Source organism: Macaca fascicularis, chromosome 8, assembly GCF_037993035.2.
Source record: "Macaca fascicularis isolate 582-1 chromosome 8, T2T-MFA8v1.1".
Classification (NCBI taxonomy): Eukaryota; Metazoa; Chordata; class Mammalia; order Primates; family Cercopithecidae; genus Macaca; species Macaca fascicularis.
This window is the reverse complement of record NC_088382.1, coordinates 14,074,145-14,090,133: the sequence shown is the minus strand read 5'-3', so window position 1 is coordinate 14,090,133 and position 15,989 is coordinate 14,074,145. Positions and strand designations below refer to the sequence as shown.

Below are 15,989 nucleotides of genomic sequence, written 5' to 3'. Positions count from 1 at the left end.
GACCCAGGCTTCTTCCCCAGGGGCATTCTCTGACTGGAAGGAGACCCTCCAGGAATCCAGCGCCCCAGCCCCCACTGCAGCCTCCGGTTGCTCGTGGCATAATAGCCTGTGGCACCTCCTCCTAGGAGGCCCTCCCTGGGGTGCTGGGGGATTCAGACTTGGAAATGCAGGCCAGGGAACGGGGATCATGCTTTCCTGTCTCCCCACCCCGCGCTGAACGGTCGAGGAGACCGAGGGTGGGGCTGCTACCCCACATGCTTACTCGGGGTCATTTTTGAGTCACTTTTGGTAGTTTGTGTCCTTCTAGGAGCTTGGCTGTTGTGTCTAGATGGTCTGATTTGTTGGTGTACAATTGTTCGTAGTGTTTTCATGGAATCCTTTTATTTCTGTCAGGTCAGCAATAATGTTTCCTCTTTCATTTCTGATTTGAGAAACTTGGGTTTTTAATTTTTTATTTATTTCTTTTTATTAGAGATGGGGTCTCATCATGTTCCCCCAGGCTGGTCTTGAATGCTGGCCTCAGCGATCCTTCCACCTCGGCCTCACAAAGCTCTGGGATGACAGGCGTCAGCCATGGAGCTCAGTCTCTGATTTTAGTCATTTGTGTCCCATCTTTCTTTTCTTGGTCAGTCTGGTGAAAGATTTGTTAATTTTGTTACTATTTTCAGTAAACTCACTTTTGGTTCTGTTGATTATCTCTTTTGTTTTTCCATTCTCTGTATTTTTACTTCCCATTTCCACTCTCATGTTTATTATTTTCTTCCTTTTATTTGCTTTGGGTTTAGTTCATTCTTTTTCTAGTTTCTCAAGGTGGAAGGTTAGGTTTTTGATTTGAGATTTTTCTTCTTTCTTTGAATGTAGACATTTACAGTTATAAATTTCCCTTTCAGCACTGCCTTAGCTGCATCTTGGAATTTTTGATACACTGTGCTATTTTTTTTTTTTAAAGGCAGAATTTTGCTCTAATGCCCAGGGTGGGATGCAGTGGTGCAATCTTGGCTCACTGCAACTTCTACCCAGGTACAAGCCATTCTCATGCTTCAGCCTCCCAAGTAGCTAGCTAGGATTACAGACGTGCACCACCGCACCCGGCTAATTTTTATATTTTATTTTTTTATAGAGACGGGATTTCACCATGTTTCCCAGGCTGATCTCAAACTCCTGGACTCAAGCGATCCTCCCACCTCGGCCTCCCACAGTGCTGGGATGACAGGCGTGAACCACTGCGCTGTCCCGGGCTGTGCATTTGTTTGCATTCTTCTCAAATTAGTTTTCAGTTTCCCTGATGGTCTCTTTGACTCACTGGTTGTTTAGGAGTGTGTAATTTCCACATATGTTTGAATTTCTCACATTTCCTTCACTGTTGATTTCCAGTTTCGTGCCAGTACAGCTGAAGAACACCTCTGCTTCGGTCTCAGTCCTTCTCCATTCACTGCGGCTCATTTTGTGGCCTGGCACATGGTCTGTCATGGGGAATGTCCCCTGGGTGCTTGAGAGGACTGTGTATTCAGCTGTTGTTGGGTGGCGTGTGTAACAGATGTCCATTCAGCGTACCTGGTTTCCTGTGTTAATCTCCGGAATGTTTCTGGCACTAGAAAATCAGAAGCTTTCCACCGTTCCCAGCGCCCTGACTTTGGGAGAGGCCAGTGAGCATGTGGCTTGGGAGCCTGGTTGCATGAGAGAAGCATGTGTGGGAACGCCAGGGGCCGGCTTTGAACCCCATTCCGCCAACATGATGCCGTGTGTGGCAGACATGACGCTTGGCTTTGCTCTCTCAGGGTTCCATCGGTGACAGGGTCTACTTGTGCCCCTGGCCTCATCAGCTCAGGCTGAAGGCGGCCCTGGTCCTGGCCTGAGGGGCTTTGTGAAGCAGAAATAGATGGCCTGGTGCAGGGGCCGAGCCTGGCCAGGACCTCGGCCCTGGGAGTTGTAAAGAAGGCTGGCCTCTACCATGAGCCTCTGCACCAAGGTGTGCCCATGTGACTGTGTGCTCGGCGTCTGCCCTGGCACGGGTGCATGGCCTGTCTGCGCTCAGTCTCCCCGCCTATGGGGCCCAGACTCACAGAGGTGTGAAAGAGGCAAGCACGGCGCAGGGGCCTCCGAGCCCAGCCAGCCTCGCTTCGATGCTGGGAGACTAACGTCTTCCATTTTGTCTTCTGCCCAGGCCAGTTGCGGGCCGTCCACTGGCTGTGCTACTTCTACAGCACCGTCATGCCCACCGAGGCCCAGCGTGTCATCTACCATGAGCTCCAGCTCTCCCTGGCCCGCAAGGTGGCCGGCAAGGTGCTGGAGGGGCAGCTCCTGGAGACCATCAGTCAACTCTACCTGTCCCTGGGCACCAAGCGGTAAGGGCTGGCTTTGCAGTGGTGGAGGTGGGGGTGGGCAGGGCAGGGAGGGGGGCAAAGGGAAGCTGGCCCAGGACACCAGCAACCCCTCTCCTTTTGATCATTTGGTTCCTTGGCATCAGATGTTTTGAGCTGGTGGGCCTGGGGTCATCCCAGGGCTGCTGCTGGCCCGTGAGTCCCAGCTTGAGCCTCCCTTGTTGGGTCAAAGGTCATCTCAACCCCAGCAGAGGCAGTACGTGCACTCTGGGCTGTTCTTCCTACTATGATGGCTTTTGTCCTCTGACCTCTGCCTGCCCCGAATCTTCACTCCTGGCCTTCATCTGTCCCCTTAAATGTGACCACAGCAGCCACCTGTGGCTTCTCTCTCACAGAAGACAGAGCCAGTTGTGTCACCTGCTTCCCTGGGACAGGGTTTCAAGGTCTCACGTCCCATTTGTGGCCTACTCGGCTTCCCCCAAGCATCCTGACCTGGTGGGGTAACCATGGCCCTGGCCACCCCACCCACAGGGCCCAGTGACATTGCTGCAGTCACACCCCCTCGAGTGTCGGACTTACTGAGAGGGCAGGGAAGGAGCCAGATTCCATGGGGACCCGGGAGACTGCCTCCAGTCTTGGTCTCAGGTTCACAGAAGGAAAATGGGCCAGTGTGCTAGAGCCATGCTTCTCAAAGTGTAGTCCCTGGACCAGTAGAACAGCATCCATGTCACCTAGGAGCTTGTGGCAAGTGGGAGTTCTAGGGCCTGCCCCAGGCCTGTGGAGCCGGAAGCTCTGTGGGCAGGGCCAGCAAGCTATAAGGACTGGCCTCCGGGTGACTGTGATGCCTGCACACCTTGAGAACCATCGGCCCAGATAGCCTCTGAACACTAACGGCTCCTGGTGCGTCTGGAGAAGACACAGGTCATGTCTGGGAGGCAGGGGAGATGGACTAGCACACTCCTCCTGCCACAGGGCAGCATGATGCTCGATTCCCTCTGAAGGATGTCCTTCATCTTTTCCATGCCATGTGTGTTCACCCTGGCCCTCCCAGCAGCCTGGGAAGAGCAGAACATTGCACACACAAGAGGGCCGTTCCCAGTCCGCACATTCTAGATTCATCTGTCACCAGACCCAAGGGAGGAGGCAGACTGGTTCCAGGAGGATGAGAACCCTTGTTCTGACACCTGTGTCTGATTCCAGGGCCTACAAATCCACTCTGGACTACACCAAGGAAGTCTGGGGATTTTCATTGACCTTCAGAAGGAAGAGAAGGAGGCGCATGCCTGGCTGCAAGCAGGGAAGATCTATTACATCCTGCGGCAGAGCGAGCTGGTGGACCTGTACATCCAGGTGAGTGGCAAGGGATGCAGGAGGACCCCTGTGTTGTTGACTCTCCATCCACCCATCCATTCATCCTTCCATCATCTATTTACCTGCTCATCCTTCCATCTATACATCCATCATCCATCCATCCATCCATCCATTCTTCCGTCGTCTTCCCATACACCTGTGGGTCCTTCCATCCATCCATCCATCCATCCTTCCATCCTTCCATCATCCATCCATTCACCTGTTCATCTTTCCAAGCATCCATCCATCCATCCATCCATCATCCATCCCTCCATCCATCTATCATCCATCCATCCTTTTATCATCCATCCATTCACTTGTCCATCCACCCATTCACCTATTCGTCCATCCATTCACCTGTTCGTCCATCCATCCATCCTTCCATCTATCTTTCCATCATCCATCCAACTGTTCATCCTTCTATCCATCCATCCATCCATCATTCTTCTGTTCACCTCTTCGTCCATCCATTCACCTGTTCGACCATCCTTCTATCCATCCTTCCATCCATCTTTCCAGTATCCATCCAACCATCTTCCATATATCCATGATCCGTCCATTCACCTATCCATCCATCCCTCCATCCATTCTTCCATCCTTCCATCATCCATTCACCTGTTCATTCTTCCATCCATCCATTCATCCATCATCCATCCATCCATCTATCATCCATCCATCCTTCCGTCATTCATCCACTCGCCTGCTCATCCTTCCATCCATCCATCCGTCCTTCCTTCTAGCATCCATCCATTCACCTGTTCATCCATCCATTCACCTGTTCATCCTTCCATTCACCTGTTCTTTCTTCCATTCATCCATCCATCATCCATCCATCCATCCATCCATCCATCCATTCATCCATCCATCATTCATCCATTCTTTTATCATCCATTCATTCAGCCACCATCCATCCACCTGTTCGTCCATTCATCCATCCATCCTTCCATCATCCATCCATCTTTCCATCATCCATCCTTCCATCATCCATCCATTCACCTGTTCATTCTTCCATCCATCCATCATCCATCCATCCATCCATTTATCCATTCATCCATCCATCATCCATCCAGCCATCATCCATCCATCTGTCCATTCATCCATCCATTCTTATATCATCCATCCTTTTATCATCCATTCTTATATCATCCATCCATTCATCATCCATCCATTCACCCGTCTATCCATCCATTCACCTGTTGATCCATCCATCCGTCCATTCATCCTTCCATCAACCATCCATTCACCTGTTCATCCTTCCATCCTTCCATCCATCGACCTGTTAATCCTTTCATCCATCCACCTGTTCATCCTTCCATCCGTCCAACTGTTCATCCTTCCATCCATCCACCGTTCATCCATCCATCATTCATCCATCCATCACACTCACCTCCTGTTCATCCTTCCATCCATCCATCATTCATCCATCTATCCATTTATCCATTCATCCATCCATCCTTCCATCATCCATCCATTCATCTGTTCATCCTTCCATCCATCCATCATCCATCCATCCATCCATCCATCCATCCATCCATCCATCATCCATCCATCCATCATCCGTCTATCTGTCCATTCATCCATCTGTCCATTCATCCATCCATCATTCTTCCATCCTTTTATCCATCCATTCACCCGTCTATCCATCCATTCACCTGTTCATCCATCCATCCGTCCATTCATCCTTCCATCATCCATCCATTCACCTGTTTATCCTTCCATCCATCCATCATCCATCCACATATCCATTTATCCATTCATCCATCCATCCATCATCCAACCATGCTTCCATTATCCATCCATGCTTCCATCATCCATCCATCCACCTGTTCATCCTTCCATCCATCCATCATCCATCCACCCATTCATTCATCCATCCATCCATCATCCATCCATCCTTCCATCATCCATCCTTTCTCCCATCCATCCATTCACTGTTCGTCCATCCATCCATCATTCATCCATCCACCCACTACTCTACCTATTAATCCATCCCTCCATTCATCTATCTGTCCATTGGTTTATCCATACATTCGTCTATCCACCATCTAGCCATCAATATGCACATACATCATCTACCCTCCACCCATCCATACATTATCTACCCACCCATACATACATGCAGACATACATACATCATTCCACCCACCCACCCATCCATCCATCCATCCATCCACCCATCCGTCCGTCCATCCACCCATCCGTCCGTCCATCCATTCATCCATCCATCCATCCATCCATCCATCCATCCATCCATCCATCCATCCCAGCATTAATCTATCCACACACCCATCCATCCATCCATGTGTCTACATCTCCTCATCCATTCATCCATCCATCCACTCATTCCTAAGCCACTGCTGAGCACCTGTTGTGTGCCTTTTCCCTCCCTCCAACTGGTTCCTGCACATCCTCCCCCAGTGGCCAGCATCTTCTCCCTGAGGGCAGAGGCGCGGCCCCTCACAGTGCCCAGCACCTGCTGGTGTACAGCACATGCTCAAATAATGTGACCACTCAGTTAACACACAGAAGAACTTGCTCCAAGCGACACGTGGCACATCTCCTGACAAAATGAATCTATCATAGTGGCTGCTTTCAGCGGCTTTCACAAACACAGTGTGATCTGGAACAAATTGTGCAGCTCACCAGCCTGGTGAAGCTTTCGTGATTGAGCACCTGCTGTATACCTCCTTGAGCTGAGGAGAGGCATCAAGAGCTCATGGCCAAGAGGGGACCCGGCCCACCCACAAACACTGTTGATGTGGCAGGGATGTGGCAACCCAGAAAGGAGCCAGGGGATGGGCTCCCAGCTATCTGGGGGCCACGGAGACTGGTTTGAGTACAGGCGGAGTGGGCTAGGCCTAGCCCTGGTGGTAGGATTCACGGGTGTCGGGCTCCTGGGCTGCAGCTGCTCAGTCACCTCCTGGCACTCAGGTGCATCAGTTCATTGTCCTCACGCCAGTGGTGGGGGCATCGCAAATGCACAGAGCCTGAAAAATGCTCAGGTGTACCTGTAGTGTGTGAGAGGAAGGAGGCTGGCAAAGGTGGGCGTGGCCACCTCGCCAGGTGTGGGTCTTGAGGGAACTTCTGTCTCCTTTCAGGTGGCACAGAATGTGGTCCTGTACACAGGAGACCCCAGCCTGAGGCTGGAGCTGTTTGAGGCAGCTGGAGACATCTTCTTCAATGGGGCCTGGGAGCGGGAGAAAGCCGTGTCCTTCTACCGGGTGAGCTGGTCTGTGGGCTGATGTGGGTGGGCCTCAGGGGAGCACCTGGAGGGCTGAGGCACAGGTGTGGCAGGGCAGAGGCCTCCCACCTGGAGGCAGGGCCACCCATGCACCTGCTCAGTTTCCAAGTGGTCTCACCGGGAATGATATTGACCATGCCCCTGCCCGGGACAAACTTTTGGGGCCTGGATGTGACAATGGCTCTACCCTTGTACCTGATGATCTCAAGCAACCATGAGCTGGAAGTTCTGTCCCCATCTTCCAGATGAGGAAGCTGAGGCTCAGAGAGGCACAGGGACATGTCAAAGGACACACAGCATGTCAGTGGGAGGCCCAGGTCTGCTTGCACCCCGAAGTGGGACAGCTTCTCCCTTCCTCTGAGCTCACGGTGTGGCTCAGCCCTGGGCACAGATAAATGCGGTGTTTTTAGAGCAGAGAGGAGTGCTGGCTCCCCCCAGCCAGACCCCCTGGTGCCCAGGTGGGAAAGGCTGGTCTGAGGCTTCTGGGTGTAGCTGGATGGGCCTCAGGTGACTCTTCAGCCCCCAACTTGGGTGTCTGAACTGTGTGTTATCCCAGAGCACAGAGCTGTGTGGAGGTGCAGGGGTAGCTGGGGCGTGGGAAGCTCCAAGCACATGTTTGAGCTCTGAGGAGGGCACTGGGCAAGGTGGGTGCTGTGGGAAACCTGAGCCACCTGCCTGTGTGGTAGGACCGGGTCCTGGCCCTGGCAGTGACTACGGGCAACTGCAAGGCGGAGCTGCAGCTACAGCTGTGCAACAAGCTGGTGGCACTCCTGGCCACACTGGAGAAGCCCCAGGACGGCTTGGAGTTTGCCTACATGGCCCTAGCACCCAGCATCACTCTGGGTAAGTCCCCTGAGCCCCCACCCTGCCAGGACCCACACTTTGCCAGAGCCCAGCCTCCAGGTCTGCAGGGCAGGAGCTGAAACAGCTGCTGGATTTTCCTGGTCTCCTGTCCAGGCAGGCAGATCTGCCCAACTGGCTTCCCCGTCTAGCTGTGGGGCACGGCCCGAGGTGTCTCACGCAGTGCAGAGCTCCCTGCCTGACTGAGCTCTGTTTCCTCTGCCTGTTCCCGCTGCTGACCACAAGGGCCGCCCAGTGTGCCCTCTGCCTTCCAGACATGCCAGGCATCTCGTTGGTCCCTGTATGTGCCAGGCTGAGTGGCACATTCCCTTTCTCTTGTGCCCTACCCAACCTCATCAACCACACGGCTCTCTGGCTGATAAAATCCCAGTTCTCCTTCCAGCAGTCGGCACCTTAAGGCCGGGCATCCCCTGGTGCTGTGCCAGGGTCGTCTGTCCCCCTCCAGAGACAGGGAACCCTAGGCAGGCCGCATGCCCCAGCACCTTGTGCCCCGTGGCCCAGTACACAGTAGGTGTGCAGCTGACTCCCCAAAGTAGGGGGCTCTGATTGTGACACACGTAGGAGGAGTCGGATGTCACGTCTGTGGGTTGCCTGGAGCCGGGGTGCCCGGGAGCACCTGGACTGCATGGCTTTTGGGCTCCCCTGGTTAAAACCAGTGAGCAAAGGCAGGTGGCTATGTGTAGGCACAGAGCTGGGCCATCCAAGTCCGACTTTGCCAAAGCCTCACAGTAGACAGGGGCAGGCCTTATTAGTTCTGCTTTGCAGATGGGAAAGTGAGTCTGGGAACCTGGAAGGGACTGGCCAGAGCTGCCCAGGTGACCGCAGGTGCCTGGAGGCAAGCCAGGTGCTGCCCGGGGTCTGCATACCTGCTCCTGAGGGGCCTGTGCCCTCCCTGCCCCAGGGAGCCACTTCCTCACACCTGCCCCTTTGGCCTGCACCCCAGGGGACCGGCTGAACGAGCACGTGGCCTACCACCGCTGGCCGCCCTGCACCATCAGCTGGGCCAGGGCAAGCTGGCGGAGCACTTCTACCTCAAGGCCCTGTAGCTCTGCAACTCGCCACTGGAGTTCGACGAGGAGACCCTCTACTACGTGAAGGTGTACCTGGTGCTCGGTGACATCATCTTCTATGACCTGAAGGTGGGTGGGGAGGGGCAGGGCTCGGGGTGTTCCCGGCCCCCTTGGAGTGGGATCTCCACCCAGACCCCAGATTCCTGGGTTCCAGCCTACCTTAGGAATGGCCCAGTGGCCTCCCTGGAGCTCTGCATGCGGCTGGAGGAACCGGCAATGTTAGCAGATACAACCCAGCTCCCAAGCTGGCCAGTCCCCACCCTCAAGAACTCAGTCTCAGCCAGGGAGGCTGACACATGAGTGGGCAATGGTGGCCCCTGGGTAAAGAAGGCGGATTGTAGTCAGGGGGACCCTCCTGGAGGAGGTGACACCAAAACTGAGTCTTGACAGTCAAGTGTCAAGTTGCATTTAACAAAGAAAACAGGGTCAGGAGAAGGACATTTCGGAGGACCACATCATCTTGACATTGAATCCACGTTGCAAGATCCAACCCAAATCCTGGCGCCTCCTCTAGGAAGCCTGCCCAGGGTGCCAGCCTGTACTGAGCAACTCCTTCCTGGAGTCCCGAGACACCTTGAATCTTCACATCACCCAGGAAGGGTGGGGTGGGACCAGTGTCTTACCATCGGGTTCACAGACAGGGAAACCCCAGCTCAGGGCAGGTGCAGTGGGGCGGGGCCCCAGCCAGCCAGGCTGAGGCCTTGCTGGGTCGGGTCTGTCTGGAGCGGAGGTGCTGTGCTCCCTCTGCCCCCAGCCCTGCAGGGGTGGAGAGCTGGGACTGTCAGGTTCAGACCTGGCGTGTCTCCACCCCTCTGCCCAGCAGGCACCGCCCCTCCTCAGCATCGCACCGGCACCGCATCAGTGCTCCTTATGGGCTGAGGGGCCAGGGCACTCCAGTCCAGGGGCCGAGATCTTGGGGTCCTTAGAACAACATGAGGATCTGGGGCAGCCCTACGACCTCGCCCCGTATCCCCCACCCGCAGGCCTGGGGCTGCCCGGGAGGCCCCCGCCCAGTGCTGGCCACACCTGGTGGTCAGAAGTGGTCCCTGTGGCCTCCCAAGTCCCAGCCAGACAGGGAGGTGCCAAGTGTCAGACCCAGAGGGACGCTGCTCACCGCTCAGGGGCTCGCCTGGGACCCAGGGGGACGGGCCTCCCAGAAGAGGCCTTTATCTCTCTTGGTCAAGGCTGCCGCCCACTCCGCCTGCCCAGGAGGAAGGAAAGGGCCAAGTAGTACCTGAGAGGCCAAAGTCCACGGTTGGGGTTGAGGGGCAGAGGCCTCCTTCACCTCCTTCCCATGCACAGCCCTCTGGGCCTCGTCGTGACTATGCTGTCAGTGCAGGCCAGCTTCCCACAGGGAGGCCCCCTTGGAATTCCCTAAGGGCGGCTGTCTTTCCAAGGCTACACCCTCCTCCTTGTATAGGAGGCTCTGGACCCAGGGCCCAGAGGAGTAGGAGAAAACGCCGGGCTGCATGGGGCCTGGAAGGCTGGCAGAGAGGCAGGGGTAAATGGGCATCTTTGCCGATTGCCTCTAAAATGGGGTCGCCTTTAGTGTACACGTGAGAGTGAGCCCTGGAATAGGGAAGATTAGGTGTGTCCTGGCTCAGCCTGCCACTCACTAGCTGTTGCACACACTACAGGCACATGGAAATGCACACGCAAATGCACACGGGCACAGGCACACGCACACACAGGCATGCACACAGGCACACAAATGCACAAGCACATGCACAGTCACATGCAGAGACATATGCATTGGCTGGCTCCTTCCTGTTTAGTTGGGTTGCCCCCACCCCTTCAGGAAGCCTTTGCCTTCCACCCCCGGCTGAGTCTGGGGCCTCCTGGGCCCCCCACAGGCTCCTGGGCTTCCCTCTGCCACAGCCTGGGCCACCCTGTGTGGTCAGTGTTTACTCCCAGGTCCCTCAGACTGGGAGCAAGGACGTTAGGCTCAGCCACGCACCCGGCACAGAGTCCAGTGTTCGGCTGGGCCGGGGGCGTTGGATGAGCAGTGGCGGTGACTCGGGGCCTTCTCACGCCCCTGCTCCGTGTGTGGGGCGGGGCAGTGGGGGAATGGAGTTGCTGCATCTTGGACTTTGTCCTTGACCCTGGGAGCCATCTTGAGATGGTAAAGAGGGACAGGCCAGGCATGGGTCTCAGAGAGGTTCCTTGGGTGACCCCCATGTGGAGGAGGCGCCTGGGGAGAAGCCGGGTGGGGGATGGGAGGGTGAAGGAGGAGGTCTGGGAGGCGGCATCCCAACCCAGGGATGGTGAGTTTGGGCCAAAGATGCATTGAAAATGGGACTGGATGTCTGGGGCGTCACACTCCGTCAATATTTCAGGGAACATTGCCAGAGAGGACACCTGTGAGATCGTTTTGTACCTGGCCTGTCCCGTGGAGGGCCTGGAAATGGTCAGCATGGACAGGGGCCAGAGGGGAGCCTGGGTCACTCAACGCTGTGCCCCTGCTGAGGCTCGGAGCCACGGGTCCTGCACGGAACTCTCAGAGCAGGCAGGATCTGCCCTGACCTCAGCCCATGGGGAAAGCAGCCACTGCCTGCGGAGAGGGTGGCACTGGGGCAGGAGGCTTGGGGTGAGTGGGGCGTAGGGGCAGTCAGGAAGGCTTCCAGGGGTGTAAGGGTCGTCCCCACTTCCTGCAGCTGAGACCACAGCAGTGTAACAGGTTTCGGGGCTCATGGGGTGAGCCAGCATTGGCTGGACACGTGGAATGACCTGGAGACAGGAACGGCCTCTGGGAAGACGGGCTCCGAGTCCCCCTTTTGCTGAGCATGACCTGTCCCCTTCAGGACCCGTTTGAGTACTACCAGCTGGCACTGGCAGCCGCCGTGGACCTGGGCAACAAGAAGGCACAGCTGAAGATCTACACGCGGCCGGCCACCGTCTCCCACAACTTCCTCCTGGACCGTGAGAAGTCGCTCCTCTTCTACCAGAAGGCCAGGACCTTTGCCACAGAGCTCAACGTCCGCAGGGTCAACCTGCCTCCTCTGCCACTCTGCGGGTGGGCCCCCTGGTTGGCCCCCAGCCACCCTCACTGAGGACGGCATCCGAGGGTGTGGGTTTTGTGCAAGGAGGACGGTCTCCTCCCTCTCCTGGTGTCTCCCGTGGCTCATTTTCTGGGAAATGGGGCATGAAAGCAGGGTTCAAATAGCAATAAATTTTTCTTTGCAATAACATACCGAAGTCCCCAGGGCATCCTTCCCTGTGTGCTTCCTGGGCTGTGTCTAGGGGCCAGCTCCTTCCCTGGTGGCAGCCCTCTGATCTTGGGGATGAGAAGGACCATGAGTCCAACAGACCTGGGCCAAGTCACCATGAGCCTCGGTTTCCTCGGTGGCCAGAGGGGAGATGGTGGTGGAACTCTCTGGGCAGCTCCCTGCCCTCCCTGCTCAGAGCTTTTACTGTAGGTCTCGTGCCGCCCTTGACTTTAACCTTCAGGCCACTGTGCCCGGATGTGGGGGCTGCTAGTGTCCCTGTTTGCCATTGAAGAAATAGAGGCACAGAGAGGTTAGGTGTCTGGCCCACCGTCACACAGCAGGTAGGGGCAGAGACGCAGAGCCCAGTACACTGACCACCACACCACCCTGCCAGCCTGCAGCCAGGAAGGTGTCCCCCATTAGGACCCAAGGTCAGCTCCTGGACCTCTCTTGTGGTGTCAGGAGAGCCACAGGCCAGTGACGGTGGCCCCGGGGATCCCTCACTCAGTGTCCTCTGCTCCCAGACTTGGTTGGGCTGAGCCTGGCCAGTCCCGCCTCTGGCCACTGGTCAGCCCTGCGGGAAGTGAGATGCAGGGATCTCTGCCTGTGTAGATGCTGCTGCCCAGTATTGAAAGCCTTATCTGGGCTGCCCCCAAGCCATCCCCACATACCCCTCCCCTTCCGGTCCCCGGCCCTCATCCCAGTCCCTGGAATCCCAGGTTTTCCTTGTTGGAATCTCTTGACCTTAGGGAACACAGCTCACACGGTCTCTTTGCCAGTTTACGGCAAGGAAACCGAGGTTCAGAGACTGTGGGTGTCCCACGTGATTCTCACATACACTGCACTCTCCCAGGCCCCCCTTTTAAACACTTTAAATGAGGTGACATTCACATCGCATGCAATGAACTATTTCAACGTGAATAATGTGGTGGCATTTGTGGATTCACAGTCCTGTGCAACCACTCACGCCATCTAGTTTCAAAATGTTTTCATCTCCCCAGAAGAAATCTGCCATCCTCACTAAGCTGTTACCCCTCCTTGGTATCCCCCAAGCCCCTCGTTTAATGGAAGGGGAAACTGAGGCCCGGAGAGAGACTTGCCAGTGGGCGGAGCTCTGATCATAAGGAATCAGGCAGCCATCTGCTGCTTCAGTCCTGGGTTGCTTTTCCACCCAGCAGAGGTGACAGAGCCTGGAGGTTCTGGGAGCGCCACAGGTGTCACTGGTTCAGTCCTGGGTTGGTTTGCCACCCAGCAGAGGTGACAGAGCCAGGAGGTTCTGGGACCCCATGCTTGCAGCCAGAGCCCTCCCCCGAGCCTCCCCACCAGGGGGCAGCAGAGAGCTTTCCAGAACTGGCCGCGGGACTGGCGGGAAGCAGCGGGTCAGAGCTGCTGACAAACCTCACGTGGACCCCAGATCGCTGTCTCTGTGGGTCGGGCTTGGGAATTGGAGAGGAGGCCGCATGATTGGAAACGTGAAGACGGCACGGCCTGGCTGGAGGAGTGGGAAGCGCTGTCACGTTGACTGAGGACACAGACCTCCTGCCCGCTGGGCCGGGTCTGCAGCCATTCTTCTCAGGGTGGGGTCCGCAGGTCCGGCTTGCTCTCGGCCCCCGACCTGCCTCAGAGTCCGGGGGGCTTTGGAACTGTGCCTTCCCATCTCCACCCACCCTGGCTGGTGCCATGAGGGGTCTGGATCCTGGGATCCTGTTCCTCTTGGGCAGCAGAGACTGGGGGACCAGAGGAGATGATGGGTCTTCAAGCCCCACATTCCAACCCCAGCCCACCACTGACAGTCTGGGGGTTCGAGATGAGGGAGTTGATGTCTCTGAGCCCCAGTTTTGTCACCACTAAAATGAGGCCGACATACTGGGGCAGAGTGCCAGCCCCAGGACTAACAGAGGCCTGTTTCCTACTGACAATACCTCTTACTCCTAAAAACAGCTCCAACAACCACACACTAGGAAACAATCAACCCAGGCCAACTTGTCAGAGGCACGAGAACCAGAGCGACTCCATCTTGAATGGGGCCTGGGTAAAGGGAGGCTGAGACCTGCTGGGCCACATTCCCAGGAGGCTAGGCATTCTTCGTCACAGGATGAGATAGGAGGTCCCCACAAGATACAGGTCATAAAGACCTTGCTGATAAAGCAGGTTGCAGTAAAGAAGTTGGCCAAAGCCGCAAACCCAAGATGGCCACGAGAGTGACCTCTGATTGCCCTCACAGCTCATCATGTGCTAATTATAATGCGTTAACTACTACAAGGCACTCCCACCAGCGCCACGACAGTTTACAGATGCCATGGCAACATCTGGAGGTTACCCTACATGGTCTCGGAAGGGAGGGCAGAAACTCTCAGTTCTGGGAATTGCCCACCCCTTTCCTGGAACACTCATGAATAGTCCAACCCTTGTTTAGCGTATGATCAAGAAATAACCATGAAAATGGGCAACCAGCAGCCTTTGGGGCCACTCTGCCTATGGAGCAGCCATTCTTTTTTTTTTTTTTTTGTGAGATGCGGTCTTGCTCTGTTGGCCAAACTAGAATGCAGTGGCATGATCTTGGCTCACTACAACCTCCGCCTCGTGGGTTCAAGCGATTCTCCTGCCTTAGCCTTCCTAGTAGCTGGGATTACAGGCACCTGCCACCACACCGTTAATGTTTTGTATTTTAGTGGAGACAGGGTTTTGCCGTGTTGGACCAGGCTGGTCTCGAACTTCTCACCTCAGGTGATCCACCTGCCTCGGCATGCCAAAGTTCTAGGATTACAGGAGTGAGCCGCTGCTCCCGGCCATAGAAGCCGTTCTTTTATTCCTTTTCTTTCCTAATAAAGTTGCTTTCACTTTAAGGACTCACCCTGAATTCTTTCTTCCGTGAGATCCAAGAAACCTCTCTTGCGGTCTGGATTGGGACTCCTTTCCAGTAACAAACTTTCTTAACCTCTCAGACCCGTCGTCTCTTCATCTGTAACCAAAGACAAAGCCTCCCCCGAGGTTCCAACAGTGAGGAGAGAACACATGGGAAACGAGGGGCACCGAGTTGGTGTGCAGAACCAATATCACAGACTGAGTGTCAAGCCACTGTCATATTGGAAGTAATATCATGCTCTCCCCTACAAGTTATGAGGAACAATATCACAGGGGGGTGTGTACCTTCTCCAGTAGTGGGAGTAGTATCATCATCTCTTCCTTTAGATGACAGGAACAATATCACAGGGTGGGTGTACACCGCGTGTGTTTTTGGAAGCAATGTCATTCTCTCTTGTTCTAGGTTATATGATTCATGTCACAGGTGGGGTGTACACATCATCCACTCACCCCCTGGATATCAGCAACCATATCACAGAAGAGGTGTCCACCCCCTTCGATATTGTCAGCCATATCATCTTCCTCTCGCCTGGATATTAGGAACAATACCCCGGGGTTGGGGGCGGTGTACACCCACTGTGATATCGAAAGTAAACTCAGCCTCTTTCCCGCTGGATATTAGGAACTATATCAGAGGTGTGTGTGCACCTTCTGGGATATTGGGAGTACTGTCAGCCTCCAACCCACTGAATATTAGGGATAATATACAGGGGACAGGGTGGTTACATCCCCTGCGATATTGAGAGCAATATTCTTCTCTTTCTCCTGTACATTAGGAACCACATCACAGGGGTATGTACACCTTCTTCGATATTGGGATTAATGTTATTGTCTCCCCCAACTGAACGTCAAAAACGATATCACAGAAGGGTGTACACCCCCTGCGATATGGCCAGTAATATCATCGTCTCTACCTTTCGATACTAGGAACAACATCACAGAGGGTGTGTATACTCCCCAGCAATATTGGGCATAATGTTACCCTCTCTTCCCCTGGATATTAGGAACGATATCCCTGGTGGTGGGAGGTGGAGTACATTCAGAACAACATCACTGAGTGGGTGTCCACCCCCTG

The 15,989-nt window shown here is 55.1% G+C and overlaps 1 protein-coding gene across 6 annotated transcripts in view; it reads left to right on the top strand.

Annotated features, from left to right (window-relative positions):
* The window catches only part of LOC141407557 (SH3 domain and tetratricopeptide repeat-containing protein 1-like), a 51,720-nt gene extending 39,689 nt beyond the window's left edge, over positions 1-12,031 (top strand). For 2 of the 6 annotated variants that reach the window (XM_074000285.1, XM_074000286.1), the window contains exons 2-7: positions 1,121-2,345; positions 3,522-3,671; positions 6,770-6,892; positions 7,599-7,755; positions 8,717-8,912; positions 11,645-12,031. In XM_074000285.1, coding sequence (XP_073856386.1) covers positions 2,212-2,345; positions 3,522-3,671; positions 6,770-6,812 — 327 coding nt within the window. In that variant the 5' untranslated portion in view covers positions 1,121-2,211 and the 3' untranslated portion in view covers positions 6,813-6,892; positions 7,599-7,755; positions 8,717-8,912; positions 11,645-12,031. The remainder of the gene's footprint in view (positions 1-1,120; positions 2,346-3,521; positions 3,672-6,769; positions 6,893-7,598; positions 7,756-8,716; positions 8,913-11,644) is intronic. The other 4 variants (XM_074000289.1, XM_074000290.1, XM_074000287.1 and 1 more) reach the window with 3 other exon arrangements.
* Positions 12,032-15,989: the final 3,958 nt, after the last annotated feature.